This window comes from Eleginops maclovinus, chromosome 16 (genome assembly GCF_036324505.1).
Source record: "Eleginops maclovinus isolate JMC-PN-2008 ecotype Puerto Natales chromosome 16, JC_Emac_rtc_rv5, whole genome shotgun sequence".
In the NCBI taxonomy this organism is placed as follows: domain Eukaryota; kingdom Metazoa; phylum Chordata; class Actinopteri; order Perciformes; family Eleginopidae; genus Eleginops; species Eleginops maclovinus.
The window spans coordinates 289,370-307,824 of NC_086364.1; the positions used below are offsets into that span (position 1 = coordinate 289,370).

Sequence of the window (18,455 nt, forward strand, 5' to 3'; positions counted from 1 at the left end):
AATCTTTTCGTGCGTACCACTCTATGTGAAAAGAGCGGGTCTTCTGTCCCGTTGTCTGAAGCAAACCTTTAAGCTCCGGCGTTGGTCTTCCTTTAATGATGACCTCCTGCTTCGACTGAAAATCCATCTTAGAAAATTGTTTTAGTTTGGATATGCAATCCTCCATTCTAAAAGTAGGGTCAGGCGAGACGAAAAAATAAGCAAACGACTGCACTTGACTTAACTGTAAATTTTAGCTCGCTGTCACTTATTCTGCAGCGCACGAAGAATCACTGGACTCACTAGCACCCACTGCCATGAGGCAGGAGAACTGCGTGCCTCACCTAGTCTCTCTTCGCAGCGGTTTTGCTCAGCACAAGAGACACGTTACAGACATACAGTTGACAAAAAACACTGTATATTATATACACCAGCTAAAGTATGGAAATTAGTTAATATAGCCAGAGTGTTTGAACATTTTAATAGCGACATACAGACAGACAGCAGTTACAGTCTCACTGTATAGCATGTCAGCAGGTTGGTGCCTCACCGAGCAGCCGTTCTCAGTGTTTGAACGTGAATATGAAAATTCAGCGATTTTGGATCAAAATAATGTAAAACTGGTGAAATTAAAAGGAAAATAACTTTATAATACAAACAACTGGATAAATATGATCATTACATTTATTTCTTCATTTTACTTTTCATGATGACAGGTGACGGCCTCACCTGCCTCCCCTCACCGCACGTCACTGCTGATATGGTATTGTAACCGCCTTCGAGTAAACTGAAGCTACTCACTGCCGCAGTAAAGTTAACACACGGTTTACACACACTTGTCATTTCAGGGACACCATTTAGTGGCGTGAACGTTACAACGAAACTTTATGGGTTCAATGACATATTCACATATCCGAAGCTAAATTAACAGCAACGACAGACTAAAAGACTTAACGATTACGTCTAACATCCGATCTAACTAAAGTCACCTATAGTTACCTCATTTAGGATTGCATATTGTGAGCGTGGCTAGGCAGCGAGATGATGAATGAAGGGACCATTGAAAACACTGCCATTGAGGCGCATGCGCACTTCGTATCTCATAATTATGACTTTTTATCTCATAATTTCGACTTTTTTATCTCATAATTTCGACTTTTTAACTTTTTTTTCTGGCGGAAATGGGCTTCCATAGTAGTGTGACCAGACAATATTAAAAAAAAAAAAAAATCTGCGAAAAAACGTAAGCATCACTTCATGTAAATGTGCATGTGGAGATCACCTACAGACAACAACAGAAAATACGCTGGCCAAAAAATAAAAATGAAAATAAACAACATTCATAGGCCTACTCCAGCGACAGGATTCGAACCCGTACATTTGGGTAATATATATATCAACCATGAATGTTACTCATTACGATACCGACCGGCTCAAACAACGCCCTGCTTGAACCATATAAGTGTTGTCAGTTCTTGTCAGCTGTTTACAATCACCGTTTGACATAGATGAAATAAACCCCACCATGTTAACTGGTGATATTCACAATATGACACAGGCAGACGCTGCCAACGCAAGCCTCAAAAACGAATTCAAAAGCCATGTGTTACGGACAAAACACTAACATGGCCACCTCAAAGGATATTGCTTTGGGTTTTTTTGCCTAAAAAAGTGCATATAGTAAACATTACAAAGCACATATAAAACGCTATGAAAATGGCCGCTGTGAGATACGAACCCAGTCATGCTTTCAAAAGGTATTAATCCACTGCCTTACCGCTCATGGCCTGAGCTACTGTTCAGACGTTGAAGCACCGAGCTGAATATTTATTATTGACTATTTACTTGTAGCTGCTCCCAATTGAGAAAAACTGTCACAATTGGATACAACGTCATCACTGGATGAATAAAAGCATGGTTTGGCAAGGGATTTTTTTTATTGTTTGGCCTCAAATACATGCAGGACAGTAATCGTTGTCCACAGGTGGTTCCCCCACACAAAGGCTGTGATACCAGCTTTTACAAAGCTTACAAAACATTACAGTAATCAACTTCAAGTGCTCCAAACTTGCCTTACCCATCGGTCATGGGTGTCATGTTCGCCACACACCCGACATAGCCCCGACAAATCATCTGATTACAGATAGCCATGTTATTGGCTGGAATAAATAGCACTTGAATAACAACTGAAAACAAATTAGAAACCAACCCGTTTCCTTGATGAGCTGTTGCGCTATGTCCATTTGCAGATGGCTGATCCCCTGCTCATCAGCCACCAGTTTCATCAACAATCGACAAAATAAGTCCATAATTACCAGTTTCCAGAGTGTCTGCTTGTATTTCTTGTGCTTGTGGAAATGTAGGGCTGGACTGAGGTGGGGATGGGGACTGAGGTGGGGATGGGGACTGAGGTGAGGATGGGTCAGTAATTGCGGATGGGGAACCAGTTTGCTATTTGTGCGGCAAACGTGGTGTTGGCTCTATGGCCGAGTTGGTCTATATACTTTATGCAAGGTCTTGCCCTTCTTTGACATTATGTCAGCACTTTTTCCATCCATGCTGACGATTATAAGTGGCCCGTCTAAACAGCTATATATATTGAAGTATATCTTGTAGCGATGTTTGTGAAGATGATGAAGAAGTCTCCGGAGACACCAGCTTGTATATAATAAGGTTTATTACAACAGCATAGTATCAGACACCAACACGGGCAATACGAGGTTCCCAGAGCCAATTGTGGAAGTCCCCCGAACAGTCTTTGTGCATACACTTTATAGGGGAAATGTGGGTGTGTGTCAAAATGCGATGTTCTATGAGCATGTGGACCCAAATAAGGTGAGATATACATTAGTCTTTGTCTTACTCATCCCTGGAGGTCTTCTGACATAATCCAGAGGTTTGCTCTACAACCTCCTGTCGTACCACATCACTCTCTGCACTCTCTATGACCTCAGGGAGTAAACAACTGCATATGAACTGATTTACTATACCACCTAGGCCATAACCTTGTGCCCTACTCGGTGACCTAGGGCATCTTTAACGTATTCCAGATGTTGTTTTTCACTCTTCTTCCACCCAACCTTCCTCTGACCTCAGGGAGTATCTGCCCTGATATATCTCCAGATTTAATACACCACAATATATATATATATATATATATATATATATCCTTTGCCACCTAATTTGCTAATTGACTTCATCCAGTGATCAATTTCAATGTCATTGTTACTGTTTTTCCCAATTGTTGGGAACAGCTACAAGTAAATAGTCAATAATAAATATTCAGCTTGTTGCTTCAACGTCTGAACAGTAGCTCAGGCCATTAGCGGTAAGACAGTGGATTAATACCTTTTGAAAGCATGACTGGGTTCGTATCTCACAGCGGCTATTTTCATAGCGTTTGATATGTGCTTTGTAATGGTCACTATCTGCATTTTTTAGGCAAACAAACAAAGCGATATCCTTTCAGATGTCCATGCTGTTGTTTTGTCCATAACACATGGCTTTTGCATTAGTTTTTGAGGCTTGCGTTGGCACCGTCTGCCTGTGTCATATTGTGAATATCACCAGTTAACATGGGTGGGGTTTATTATGATCTGTCCAGAAACAGTGAATTATCTTTTAATGTTCCGTTTCAATATATTGATTATTTCAAACAGTTGCAACCATACATTTCAGATACAAAACCCCAGCCCAGAAATATATACGTTTATTAAAGTATGATTACCTTTATCCGTGGCAACCATAAAATGGACAGCCACCTTGCGTGTTCCTCATTAGGAGCTCCAGTGTTGCCAGTGTCATATTTCGTGGCTATGAATAACTAATTCATGGCCACAAATTAAAAAAATTCTCACCGATGTCACCAGAGGGTCTCCGTAGAGAACACCATAGACCAGGGGTGCCCAACCTTTTTTGAACCAAGATCTACTTTTAAAGTTGATAGTGTGTCGAGATCTACTAAGCCATATCGAAAGCCATATCGTAGCCACAATTAATTGTGCACCTATATAATAACACAATTTTCTGACACAAAGATCAAGTTTTAACAATAATAATACATTTATTGAAGTAAATGTACGTCGTAGGCCTCGGACTGGCCCGTAACAACACAACAACGTACAACCCAATTAATACAATGCCTAATTAAAGTTGGAAAAGTGGTTCTCTACCTTAGATTCAAGATTCAAGAATCTTTATTTATCCCGAGGGAAATTGAGGTGCAACAGTTTAATACAAAGAAGGAAGGAGAAATATACACTCAATATAACTAAACTACTAAATATACATCAAATATTACTAAATATAAACTAAAATAACTAAGTATAACTAAATATAAACAAAATGTATCAACAAAAGTGGGACTTCTGGCACTGAGAGGAGGAAGCTAGTCTCTCATAGTCCGGACAGTAGGAGCTGAGTGCCAGCCGTAAGCAGGCCGCAAGGTGGTCATCAGTCATGGTGGATCTGTATTTTGACTTAATGATTGTGAAAAGGCAGACTCACACAAATTTGTTGATCCAAAAGTGCAGTCAAATTCTTTGCAGTTTGTCTGAGGTTGGGGTACTTCTCTTTCTGCATTAGATTCCAGAATTGGATATTTGTGTCAGGTGTAGCTCTTGATTTGAGCTCAATGTCATTATTTAGTGTGAGGATCTCATTCTCAATAGCACCGCTATCCAGGTTGAAGAGTGATGCCACTTTGGACGTTATACAATCCACAGCTATATTTTCCCCAAATGGAAAACTGAGAAAACTGACAACAGGCTCAATGGATGCAAAGTCAGTAAAGCGCCTGTCAAATTCTGACAAGATGCTTAGCACTTGATCATCATAACGTGCACTCTCAAGCCCTGACGCTTAAGTTCTGTGTCCATGTGTGGAAAGTTCCGCAGATCACACTGTTGCAGCCTGCTTGATAGCAGCAGCAACTTGCTTTTAAAGGTGTTCACGGAGCTGATCATGTTGATGATGTGTTTGTTCTTACCCTGCAGCTCTAGATTCAAGTTATTGAGCTTGTCAGTCAGATCAGTAAGAAAGGCTAAATCCAAGAGCCACTGACTGTCTTATAGCTGTGCATATTCAGCATGGTTTGAACGTTTCAGAAATTCTTTAATTTCGGGCAACAATTCAGAAAACCTCTGCTGAGCCACCTTACGTCTGTGTGCAGCAGCAGATATGTGTGTCCTGCACCGGTCTCCCCCAGTTGCGCACGGAATGATCACCTCTGCAGACTCCTGGCCCGAACAGAACAGGCAATCTTGTTAGCCACATCCATCACGTCTTTCATATTTACAATCTTTCCGCACAACCCTTGCTGGTGAATTATGCAATGGTAATTCAGGAAATCCGGGAAAAATTCAGACTGTTTGCACAATCCAATGAACCCAGCAGTACGTCCAATCTTTGCTGGAGCCCCCTCGGTTGTAATGGAGATGAGTTTGAAGAGGGGCAACTTGCTCTTACGAACGAATTCCATAAAAACCTGAAAAATATCTGTGCCTCTTGTGTGCCCTTTCAAAGGCAAAATGGTCAGCAGCTCTTCTTTTACACTCATATTGTCGAAAACCATTGTAATGAACACACAAAGCTGAGCCACATCCACAGCATCAGTGGATTCATCGAATTGCAGAAAAAAACACTCACATGTGTCAACATCATTCCTCAATTGCTGTTCAACATCCGTGTTCAACATCCGCATCGGTGTAACAGAATTTCTTGATAGCTGCACATCCTGAATAGCAGACACAATCTCCTTTCGATTTTTTTAATCAGCAAAAAGCGCATCTGCGGCTTCCATGAACGCTTCACAATTTCCCCATCCATGAAAGATTTCTCTCCTTTTGCAAGAACACAACAGACATGATAAGAAGCTATGGTTGCAGCCTTACTCGTGGTATTGGGCCTGGTAAAAATGGACTGTTGTGCTGCTAGCTGACTTTTCAATTCCTTGACTTTCGGGTGCGCAGTGGTGATTTATCTGGGAAGTTTGTATCGTAGCTCGTGTGGACCGTCTTGAAATGCCGCTCCAAATTTCCTTTCTTTGGTAAAGCCACATTTGCATTGCAGATAAGACAGATGGACTTGGCATTCGAATACACGAAAAAATAATCATCCTCCCACTCTGAATGAAAATGATAAGTTTTAGATGTTTTAGTTTCACTCGCTCTAGTTAAGCTTCTCGCGCCCTTCCGAGTCGTTAGTTAGAACCTAGCAACCATACAGATTTTTTCTTTGATTATGCCTGATTTACCTTACTATAGCTGTACAAATCTACACACTCCTTCACGCAATCAGCAGTTCATTGTGCCTATTTAAGATGTTTTAAGTTGGAAGTTTTAATGTAGGCCTATTTTACACAACAGTAGGAGGATAGCCTACACCAGGGGTCACCAACGCGTCGCCCGCGGGCGCCATGGCGCCCTCGAGGACTACTTGAGTCGCCCGCGAAGGCCTGTTCTAAATAGCCTAGTTCTCACGTGACACACAACTTTATTTTATTCGTTGTTAAACTTTCTATTATTTTTAAATATATTGCATTGCTTGTAAGAAGATAACAATATGCAGTATGCACGCATATAAACATATGCCTACTTATAAAACGTAATTTGTGTAAAATAAAATGCTTCAGATTACGTAGATTGGACCTAGCTGGTCTCCACGACAACCGTTGCGTGGAGACCGAGTCCAGTCAGTGCAGTGAAGCGAAGTCAAGATGAACGGATGATTACAATTTAATCGAAAACATGGCAGAAAAAAGAAAGAGAACGTATTATTTTCACGGTGAATGGGAGCAAGAGTTTTTTTTTACCACTGTAAAAGATGCCTGCGTGTGTCTCATTTGCCGGGCGACTGTGGCGATACCAAAGCGGCACAATGTTGAGAGGCATTTCAAGACCTGTCACGCAAGCTACCATGCTAACTACCCACCGGGCAGCGCACTACGAGTGGAAAAAGTAAGTGAGCTAAAGGCAGGATTGTGCAAGCAACAGTCTTTTTTCACAAGACCAGCTAAAAAATCTCAGAAAGCTACCGAAGCCTCGTTCAGAGCAACAGAACACCTGATAAAGAAGAAGAAGGCATTTACAGATGGAGACCTTTTCAAGGAAACGATGATGATAGTTCTGAACACTGTGCTTAAAGACGAGAAATATGGGAAGGAAGTGCTCTCTTCTGTAGCTGATGTTCAAATGGGGGCAAGCACAATGGTCAGGAGAGTGACAGCAATGTCCGACAACTTGACTGATCAGCTGGACCAGGATCTCAGGGAGTGCAGGTGGTTCAGCATCCAATGTGATGAGTCCATCGACAGCAGCAGCACGGCGCAGCTGATGATGTTTGTTCGGATGGTGTTTCAAGATTTCTCTACAAAAGAGGAACTTCTCACACTACTCCCCCTAAAAACCAGCACAAGGGGGGTTGATATCTACAACGCGGTGAAGGAGTTTTTCAACAACAGAAACATACCACTGGAAAAGCTGGTGTCGATTACCACCGATGGGGCTCCTGCGATGACCGGACGGCATGCAGGGTTCATCGCGCTCTGTAAAAGCGACCCAGCGTTCCCGAAATTCGTACAGTACCACTGCATCATTCACCAGCAGGCCTTATGTGCAAAGGTGCGTTTTCATTTTGTATTTTATTAATTTATGTTATCCTTGTTGTAGGCCTAATATCCTATTTGTAATTATGAGTAGGCCTATTGGGCATATTTTACGCATCTGCTTGTAGACCGGCCCCTACTGCGCTTTTTGGTCGTTAGAGTCAACTTCATAGTTGTGATACGGCGCTATATAAATACATTTTGTTTTGTATTGTATTGTATTGTATTGTATTGTTATTGTTTTTAAGTGCTTTGAGTAAGAGTGATTTTATTTTATTTTTAAGGTGATCGGCTTCGAGCACGTAATGACTCCTGTTGTGAGGATCATAAACAGCATCCGTTCCAAAGCTAAACAACACCGAAGTTTCAAGGTGATGTTGGCGGAGCTGTCGGCTGAATATGGGGACCTGCTTCTCCACACGGACATCCGATGGCTCAGCAGAGGACGGATTCTGCTCCGGTTTTTGTCGCTGTTGAGGGAGATCAAAGATTTTATGAAATCTAGAGACGAAGACACATCGCTGCTGGAGGACGTTGCGTGGCTACTAGACCTGGCATTTCTGACGGACATTACTGGAAAACTGAACAATCTGAACTGTGCGCTGCAAGGCAAAGGTAAGACTGTTGCCGACATGATCAGTGCTTTAAATGCGTTTAAAGCACAGATGAGCATTTTCTCTGCGCATTTACAGAGAAAAAAGGTGCTGCACTTCCCCTCTTTGCAGATGGTGCTGAACGACAATACCTCTGCGTCTGAGATTTTTGGCAACGCTGCCGAAAAATACACTCAAGTCATAAACAGGGTTGGGCAAGAGTTTGAGAATAGGTTTTGTGACATTGATAAACTTGAGCCATGTGTGTCGTTCGTTTCGAATCCATTTATAAACGTGGACACAACGTCCATTGCTGAGCAACTAAGTGCAATGTTCAGCTTGGATGCTGGGCAGGTGGAAATAGAAATAGTGACACTGCAGAATGACATTCGCCTCAAAGCCCACCAGGCTGCAGCAAACTTTTGGGGCCTTGTTGATACTGAAAAGTACAGTGGTCTGTGCACAGCAGCAATGAAGGTTGCCAGTCTGTTTGGGTCTACCTATCTTTGTGAATCAGCCTTTTCTGACATGAATTTCATAAAAAACGAACACAGAACACGGCTCACTGATGCACATCTGCAAGACTCACTCAGACTTGCAGTGTCAAATTACAGCCCAGATTACGAGGCCCTGGTTGCCAGCATGCAATGCCAGGCTTCCCATTAAAACTTATGAAAGATTGTGATGGATTAAATAGGCCTATAAATACTTTTGTTTAATGTTATGTTGTTCTGTTTGATGGTGATTACAGTGAAATAGAAATAAAGTGCTGATTTTGATATTTGTCTGTTTCCTTCCTTTTTAAGCCATTATTGATAATTAGGCCTATTGTGCAAATTTGTTAAAATGAGCAGTGTCCTCAAACAGGTGAATATAACTAATTAGTTTTACTATTAATAATAACATACAATTAAAGGTAAACCGCGCAAATTTGAAGCGTACCAAATTGGTAGCCCTTCACATTAATCGGTACCCAAGAAGTAGCCCTCAGTTCAAAAAAGGTTGGTGACCCCTGGCCTACACACATTTTCTCGCGATCGACTGGAACTCAGCCCGCGATCGACTGGTAGACTGCGACTGACTGGTTGGGCACCCCTGCCATAGACTGTATAAATAATGGACGTAGTATCCGTGACGTCACCCATAGGTTTGTGAAGACCCGTAATGAAGCTCAAAGTGGGCGACTCCCACTGTCGACATCTTCTCAGTCTACCTCCCGTCCAAATATGGACATAGGGTTGGAGCTGAAGCGGGCGTGGCTACTGAAACACGCCCATCTAGCTCGAAACTACCAAGCGAGCGAGTGGAGCTCATCAGTAGTTACTGTCTGGCGGTCCGGAACAAAAGAGAGCTCGATCTCACAATACAAACATGTTTTATAGAACCACCCCTTTCCGACCATACAATAAACAACTTCAAAATAAGACGCGCTCAGCTCTCGTGCTCTCATTGGTTGGTAGTGGGGGGCTGGATCCTGTTGGCTGCTTGTCACATGGGGTTCTCCGGACTCTTCTATAGGCTGACGTCGTCGGGGGCGGGTCCTCCTATGACGTCACCCTCGCCATCTTGTTAGCGAAGTCCTGTAGCTCTCAACTACGATATTCTATTATGCAATCCTTCTGAGGTTTATCAGGTATTAAACAGGCAATAGTATCATTGCAGCATCAATGAGTGAGCGGTAGAGGCGGTGTGTTTAGTATGTAACTCCACGCGTCCTTCTCCCTCTACTCATATATACAATACAATATTAGCTATATGCTATCTGATGCTAAAAACAACATCCAGTAATACTACCGGAATTGGACAAATATGATCCGTCCAGAAACAGTGAATTATCTTTTAATGTTCCGTTTCAATATATTGATTATTTCTAACAATCCCTCCTTACACACCTTTTAAGGTGTGTAAACTATACTATAATCAATATGTTCTTCATTTGAATATTGCATAATACAGAATTCTATAGTTAAAATGTATACATGATCATACAATCTTTTATTATTGAATACTTGTGGTTGAAATCCTGGAATGGCACCTAAAAAAAATAGCAGCAATTTCCTAAACGTGTAAAATCTTCACTTCCCTCCTTTCATATCTTCTAATGACATACCTGCAAACTAGTCACCTTTCGGCGAAATTCGCCGTTTTCAACTCAAAATATGTCATTGAGGTGAATCGTGTAGATTCGAAGAGTTTTTTTTTTAGGGGGGGGGGGGGGGGGGACCGACGACTGACCGACGACTGACCGACGACTGACCGACGACTGACCGACCAACCATAGACTGTATAACCGACTGTATAATGAGCAAGAAACAAGTTTGCTATCTTCACAATAAATACAATCTCTGTTCAAATGACTCGCGTTCCACGACCACCGACCAATCATAAGCAAGATAAACCACAGCGCGCGCTTTTTTACCCATCGGTCCCTCTTGGAGTGGACTGCTCAGTCATCAGCGAGTGGTTCTTCTGGACAATTTTCGGGATACGTTACAGATACAAGTTTTGGGGTAGGTCTAGTTGCAGCTAATCTGGCAAAAACATTGTATGCTGTATCATTTTAACGTTGCTGAAGTAAAATTATTTTAGCCAAATAAAGTGTATTAACATGCTTAAGCTTATCAGCTTGTTAGGTTGCTAGCTAACCTCAGTGAATTGTGTTAAAGTTAGCCTAGCTAGACCAGTTCTACGTCACCTCGTTCAATGCGAAAAGAATTTGTTTGTGAAGGCTGATCTCCACAGCATCCGTCCTGTACTGTTATTACAGGCGGCTATGTCATTGTGGTCAGATCTGAGAGGGATGAAAACGAACACGTAATGAACAAATACACATCCGTGTGTGGTTAATGAGTAGCTAGTAGTCAGGGCTGGACTGGCTATCTGGCCTACCGGGCAAATCCCGCCAGGCCCTCCAAAGTTTTGGGCCTTCCCAGGGTCGGAAACAAAACATACATTATATATATTATATTTTTTATTGATTGCGACGGTAAAAACATGACACATCGTGGCCCATTGGATGCTTCTCTTGAGGCACATTTGGCTAGTCTAATGAAATTCCTTGGTTCTCGAAGGCCCGCCCCTCCCTAGAGGCCCTCACTTGACCCAAGTCATCACCTCAAATTTTGTAAGCGAATGGTGGAGGATAGAGAGGTCGCGAGATGGAGAAACAAAAAAGTGGCCATGAGAAGCGAATGGAAAAGAGAAAGCAAAAACTTAAAGACGACGTAGCAAAATGTGCAAAAATCACCGACTTATTCAAAAGCACAAGCTCAACCTCGGGTTCGGGCGGTGGGGCCGCCAGTACAACGACAACGAGCGCACAGGTGGTGGAGAATGTAGAGGAGGAAGAGGCGGAGGAGATGATGGTTCGAGCGGGGAACCAGAGGAGGAGGAGACGGAGAGACGAGAGTCACGAGACGTGACCCAGCAGGGAGAGATTGAGGTTAGAATTCAGCTCAACACACCCGCTAGCTAGCCAATGCAGTGTAGCTATTCACCGCTTCGGCGTTTCGTTTCCCATTTATTGCCTGAAACCGAGACCAAGTTGTCATCCTGACTTTATCAAATCAGTCACAAACATGTACCCATTTGATATATTTTCATGCACTTCTCTTGTAATGTTGCGCCAGCATATATAAATCTTCCATTTGTTGAGCTGTTACAAGGTCATGTGATGTGTTTTAAGTTATGCTAGTGCCGTCCCGTCTAGAAATACCCTAGCTAGCTAGGCAGATTAGCTATTCACTGCTTCGGCGTTTTTCCCATTTATTGCCTGAAACTAAGACTAAATGTGTCGCCCCCACTCTCTCAAATCAGTCACAAATATGTACCGATTTATTTTCGTACACCTTTCTTGTATTGTTTTGACAGCTTATAGAAATCTTCCATTTGTCTTGAGCTGTCAGCTGTCACAAGGACGACATGTGCTGTGTCTTGTAATTGCTAGTGCGTGTTAGTTATGGCATCCCCCCTTTCACTTTCTCAAATCCAACAAATATCTTATTTCTACTCTACTGCTTGTCGTGTCTTGTGCAACTGTGATTTTATACAAAATGTATTTTTGTAATATTTTCCTTCTGTAATGGCATGCCACGTCATTATCAAGACATCTCGTATTATCTTAAGTTTTCTGCCTATTTGCACGGTAGATGGATAGGTAAGAAGCTGACTAGCCGTGCTACTGTTTAGGAATAGCTGATAGCTGATAGCTACGCGCTCACTCCAATTTGCATGACATGTAAAAACATGGTATATTAGCTTTGTTGTTGGCAATGTGTATCTGATATTTTAATCGTGTCTTTATGAGTTGCATTTTCCTGTGGTGGTCATGGATAGGCTATCCTACCATTCACCACGTTGTGTTCTGGAAAGCATTAAAGCAATGGATGTTTCAATTTCTTCATGGTTGAGACAACGCAGTTGGATGTTTCAAGGCGTATTGTACACGGAACTTTAACAAGTTATGTTGGAATCCTAAGCAATAACAAGCGGTCACTTGGTTTTGCTGTGGTGAAAAAAATGACGAGTGTCCGAAAAAAAAACACTGTTAGACATAATGACTAGCTTACGCTCTTTTGATATATATATATATATATAAAAATGGCGCTTGGCCCTTGGGTGATCAAAAGTGCCCGGGCCCTTTTCAGATGCCAGTCCAGCCCTGCTAGTAGTGGTGCAACGAATCATCATTGATCCGTGATCCGTTCGGATCAATTATTTCGGTTTCGCATTTATCAACTTTTTAGTAGCTACGAAAAGTTTGAAGTTACGAACAAAATCTACAAACGCTGGCGACCGTGTGTAGATTTTGTTTAAAGTGTTCGTAAGCACGTATAACGCTTGTCACTGTTGGAAATGACATTATTCATATTGCGCTGTGTTATGTACACAAGACGCAGATGCCTTTGAAACACGCAATCTAAAAACGAAAACATGTTTTATATGTAGTAACAATTGTTGGCAATTGGCAGGTTTAAGATCCAGATTAGGTTCATGGTTGTGGATTATCTATGTAAATCGGCTCTATAGATTACACGTTCATTCTACATGTTGAATGATGATAGCGTAATAAAAATATAGGCTATACATACAATGACAAAACTGCCGTGGGCTATATGTTATCCGTATCCTTTGTTAAAATTAATGTTCAATAGCTCTATGCCAATGGGAACAACAGAACGTGCGCATTACATATGGACCAATGCGACACGTTCATTACGGCCGTGGACCGATAAACACTCAGTACCGTACGCACACCAACCGGCATTTGCGTGTTTAACACCTTGTTTAACACTGGCGTTACTGCCGCTTAACTTAAATAATGAAGAACTGCTTTACTTACGACTTGGCCGAGATCTTAACGTGCTGTTCATGCGTTTCCCATGAATAGCCTACTACTATAACTCGGAGCGGAGCAGGATATAATGCGCATGCGCGGCATTGCTAGGCAACGTGTACAAAGCGAGAGTACGTCGTTTTGGTCAGAGCTATGAAGAGAATATATTTGAGGAAGCTCATACATATGATGGGTCACCTGCTGCCACCAGATGCTGACACAGACCAAGAAATTCTGCGTTTCAATGTTGACCAGGCGCTTCCCAGTTTTCAGCATGGAGAGGATGTTGTCAAGTGGTGGGCCGTCGTCTTCAATACAGGGAAGTACCCTGCACTGTGTCAGGCAGTCAAGGCTGCCCTCTCAATTTTCCATGGTGCCCTGGTTGAGTCTTCCTTCAGTGTCATGGGGACCATCATTGATCAACGATCAACGTCAATGAAGATCTCCACCCTCAGTGCTGTGCAGACTGTTAAATACACTTTGCAGACCAGGAACCAGACTGGGGTGGAAACGTTCAGAAGGGATGATTTGAAGTTTGGGGAGGTAGATAGGAGGTTGTGTTATAACATTAGTGCAGCTGGAACTAGGGACAAAGCCCAACGACAGGAAAATCAGCTTGTAATCAGAGAAAGGATGGTTGAGTTTGGCTGCCAGCCATCTACCAGTGCTGCTAGTAATAGGGCAGAGGTGGTGGAGAACGATAGTGTGGCCCGAAAGAGGCACATTGCCAAGCAGCGAAAACGGGCCCTTGAAAGGCTTGTCCAGGCCAAAAGGAGGAAAAAATGAAAATAATATTATGTTGATATGTTGCCAAATTTGGCCAATGGGATTTACTGTTTACCTGTCCTGAATGCTTTTCCCATTTAAAATGTTTTTAACTGACCAGTTTATGGGTCAATAAATGTGCCATTGTTACCATAAGAAAATGTTGTCTTTTCCCTTTATGTTCTTATGGGAGTACACCAGAATGCTTAATTTACATGTTAAAATAGCTAAATTTGGCTGGGGGGTATGCCCCCAGACCCCCCTACAACAGTTTAGTTTGTCACCTTTTTCAGCCCTTATGAGTTTGCAGGTATGAATATAGTCCAGTAGAGGGCGGAGCCTGTGTGACATAGAACGCTGAATGCCTCGAACATAGCACTTTTCTGTTCCAAGATAGCCTCTCACTAGTCTAGGGCAGCCCCCTAAATGCTGCACTGCTTCCATGTAATACCCCCCAATCAACTTTGGGTCACTACTTGTTTTGTAGGCAAATGCCATATTGCTTCAGTTTATCATAGGAGTCCAGGTGCCAGATGAAGTTTGATCTTTGGGAGAAATATCTCCTCCGCCGGAGTCGTCCTGCTTGCCTTAATGCCACTCCTCTGGGATCCAGCTCCTTCAGCACCAAGCGCACATCCTCCTTCCTTACACACAGCCCATGCTCTCTGTATTTTACTGCAACTGGTTGTGAATGAAATCCACCAAAACCGCCAGCTAAGAGTATGGCACGACCTGGCTGATACAAAGTGTCTAAAGAAAAATAACTGGAGAAAATAAAAAGACAATAAAAAAATCTGTGTTGGTCCATGTGTCCTCTGTTGCTCTCAGGCCGCTCTCTCAGGCCTCTCAAGTTCGGGGAGACACTGAATCTAGGCCAAAAAAACAGGTAGGTTTAGTGTCCTTAAAGTAGAACCAATGTACCCCAGTATAAAGGATAACAGTGTAACGGATATGTTGTGATTAAGTGCATTGTTTAGGATCAAGTGGTATTTTGCAGTTATGTGTGTATGTTGGAAACTGCAATTTCACGTTAGCGGCTAGCGTGAACTAATGTAAAGGTAAAACACAGTTCAATGTAAATCCTTAATAGACACGGTTTTGTCAAAGTGTAATGTTAACTGACTGAGATACAATATATATAATGTGTATATTTGGTTTTAATATGTTTCTGTAGCGTGTGCATTATTATCATTGGTACTTTTGTTAGAATTAGCTGATAGCTTTGTTAATTTGCAAAGCACGAATGTACTGCCCACCGGCTGCGAACAGCTGATGTTAGCTAGCTGTCCTCCTGCTGATGTCAACACAGAATTGTTGTTCATAAGCACTTAGTACAAATTCAGTACATGCATAGAAAAATCCTTTACCTTCCTAAGTTGCCCCCATTTTTTGTACAACCCAAACACATTTTCCATCATCTCTGGGGCAGCGGGACGCCTTTGTTGGCTCCAGGTATAATTACATAATATTATCATAGTGTATTGTATTTTAGTTTTTTTGTGAAATATATTTTGATCAATGTCCCTTTTAAAATTATAATTGATTTAAGAAATTATTCTTTTTATTAACTTTATTTCCCCAATGTGTGTAATCACATGTATAACAACAGAACAATTTGGTGTTTGTACTCATCATTGCATACATTAATACTGTATATCGGTTAAAAACAATATTAACTCCTTGAAAACCTTTGTATTCACAGTAAATACTGGAATATGTTGGTCAGGTCAAATACCTTTACTCTAATTTTCTTTTCAATACTGTTTAATGTTATGTATGTAAACAGTTCCTGAAACCCATTGTATTACAAGTGACATAAAAAAAAACACGTTTTCCTTAAATATAGTATACAGATTTTTTTTTAATAATTCAGAAATAATTTAAAGCACTTTTGCCAGCCCCACTTTTTTGTTATTGATTCATACCACTGACATCAGCAAGCGTGGCAAAACCTGTATAGATTTTAAATGATGAAATGCTTTTCATTCATGTTATATTATTTTCGTTGTCTCTTAAAAAAGATATATATGCTTGAATAACTCATTGGGAGACTTTTGCTTTGACAGGTATGATGGTCAGTTTTATACGACAGCACAGATGGTACAAGAGGATAGGTCTAATGGTGTGGTCTCTGATGCCATAGATAAGAGCACTCAGAGATCTGGGTAAAAGAATAATACACACATAAAGAAAACTGCGGACACGCAACATTGCTAATCTGTCAGTGACTTTGGCTATTGCTTCGATCAGGGGGTTGTGTACAGTTGACAAGAGACAGAGGCCCAGCTGCACCAGATGCAGCAGCAAAGTCTTACGAGCTTTACGAGCTGAAGCTTTGTCTGTGGAAGCCGACCTGGCTGCTATGATCACACCAATATAGGAGCAAATGACTGCTACACCAGATGACACAAATACAAAATAATTGTATGCTTTATCATAATCATCAGCGTACCGGCCAAGCAGCATGTTTTCTTTAGCACAAAAATCTTTCATCTGGAGGTTTACCAGGTCTTCAACTGAAATATCTAACAGTAAAATAACTCGTGCAATGTTATTGAGTGCACTGAAGGACCATACCATAATGATAGCCCCTGCTGTGTTTCTGATAGTAATGATGGTAGAGTACCTCAGTGGGTAACACACAGCTACATATCTCTCCAGAGACATCACCACCAGGGTGAGGGGAGAAATTTCTCTTGTGATATCAGCAAGCATGACAACAACACCGCACACAGAATATGTCAGCCGTATTTGAAATACAGATAATAGGAACAGTAACTGGCTTAATGCCATGTGTACAGTGTCTGCAAAAAGGAGGTTAAACAGAAGAACGTAACGGGAGGTATCACGAAATACAGTTTTACTCCTCAAGGTGAATAACATGACTCCATTAATGAAGAGAAACACACAGCATGGCACTGTAATTGGAACAGAAAACAACACAACTTCTAATAATCCTCTCTTAGTAGTGATGTTAGTCTGAGATGACATAATGCAGACTCTTTTGGAGGCCTCTATAGGGTTTTATACAAATAGATAATACATTTGAATAATCTGAAATAGCATAAAAGACTTTCAAATATTAGCATTAGCCTTTTGATGTTATTATAACACAGAAGCACAAATAATTAATTGAGTGTACATGAAAAAACAAAAGTTATCTAAATAAATGTAATCTTCAAATCCAGCATGATCACATTAATGCAAAGAAACACAGCATGGAACTATAATCAGAACAGAAAACAACACAATTTCCAGAATTCCCTGGAGTTACTGTTCAACAGTGATGTTGGTGACATAGAGAGACGTTATGGGCACCTCTCTTTGTTATTATCCAGACAGACAATGCATTTGATTAATCTGAAATAGCATGTAAGAAATTTAAAAAGCTTTAAACTCTAAAAGCGTAAAACCAAAGTCATCCACCTACATCTTTGCTGTGTGCATGTTGGAGGTGATGTCTGATTCTATGTGAGCAGAACTGTTCTGCTGGGTGTGCATGTTCACACAGGCATTTTAAGAACTCAAATTTCACGATGATACAATGACGGATAAGCAAGGCAATAGGACAGGAATGGGTGACGTAATCCTTAAGGAGAAAGGGAAGGAGGGCGAAAGAGAGACTTCAGAGCTTAAAGAAATTAAAACTACCCTTCGTATATATTGCTGCCTAATATTATTTAACAAAATGAAATTAAGGGTCAGTTACCCATATATTCTGTTTATAATTAATATTTGTCAATCATGTTGTTATGTTAATTTTCATAAAACTGCTATTGTTTATTGGCCAAATATACATTTGTATGTTGATGCTTTGGCCACATCCAGCAGGATAATGAAACAAAAAGCCACAAATAGAAAGTTTTTTCCTCATAATTTAAAGGCCTCAACATTTTAATATCTATATTGAGTTTATTAAACAAGGAGAAAGATTTTCTAGTTTTAGTTACTACTGAATAGACAGGTAGATATGAAGATGTTATTTGCTAGTATAATCCCGGCCTTTTTTTTTTTGCGTAGTGCTGTTTGACTTGTTCTTAGATGTAGGGAAGACTTTTGTTATTTGTGTTGTTGACATAAGAGCATATTTAGCTACAAGGACTGAGCACTGTTTCTAACGGTTATCGGGCCTGCATCATGGACCTCAAGCACATGACTGATCAATCAAATATGATATGAA

At 41.2% G+C, this 18,455-nt stretch overlaps 2 protein-coding genes across 2 annotated transcripts; one reads left to right on the forward strand and one right to left on the reverse strand.

Moving 5' to 3' along the window:
- The first annotated feature begins 6,453 nt into the window (after positions 1-6,453).
- LOC134878259 (general transcription factor II-I repeat domain-containing protein 2A-like) lies at positions 6,454-8,954 on the forward strand. The gene is made up of 2 exons (XM_063904174.1): positions 6,454-7,598; positions 7,867-8,954. Exons 1-2 carry the CDS (start codon positions 6,726-6,728, stop codon positions 8,839-8,841), a joined length of 1,848 nt encoding a protein of 615 aa, XP_063760244.1. The 5' UTR covers positions 6,454-6,725; the 3' UTR covers positions 8,842-8,954.
- A 7,361-nt stretch (positions 8,955-16,315) lies between these two features.
- LOC134877968 (odorant receptor 131-2-like) lies at positions 16,316-17,266 on the reverse strand. Its single transcript, XM_063903694.1, has one exon. It carries the CDS (start codon positions 17,264-17,266, stop codon positions 16,316-16,318), a length of 951 nt encoding a protein of 316 aa, XP_063759764.1.
- Between the last annotated feature and the right edge of the window lie 1,189 nt (positions 17,267-18,455).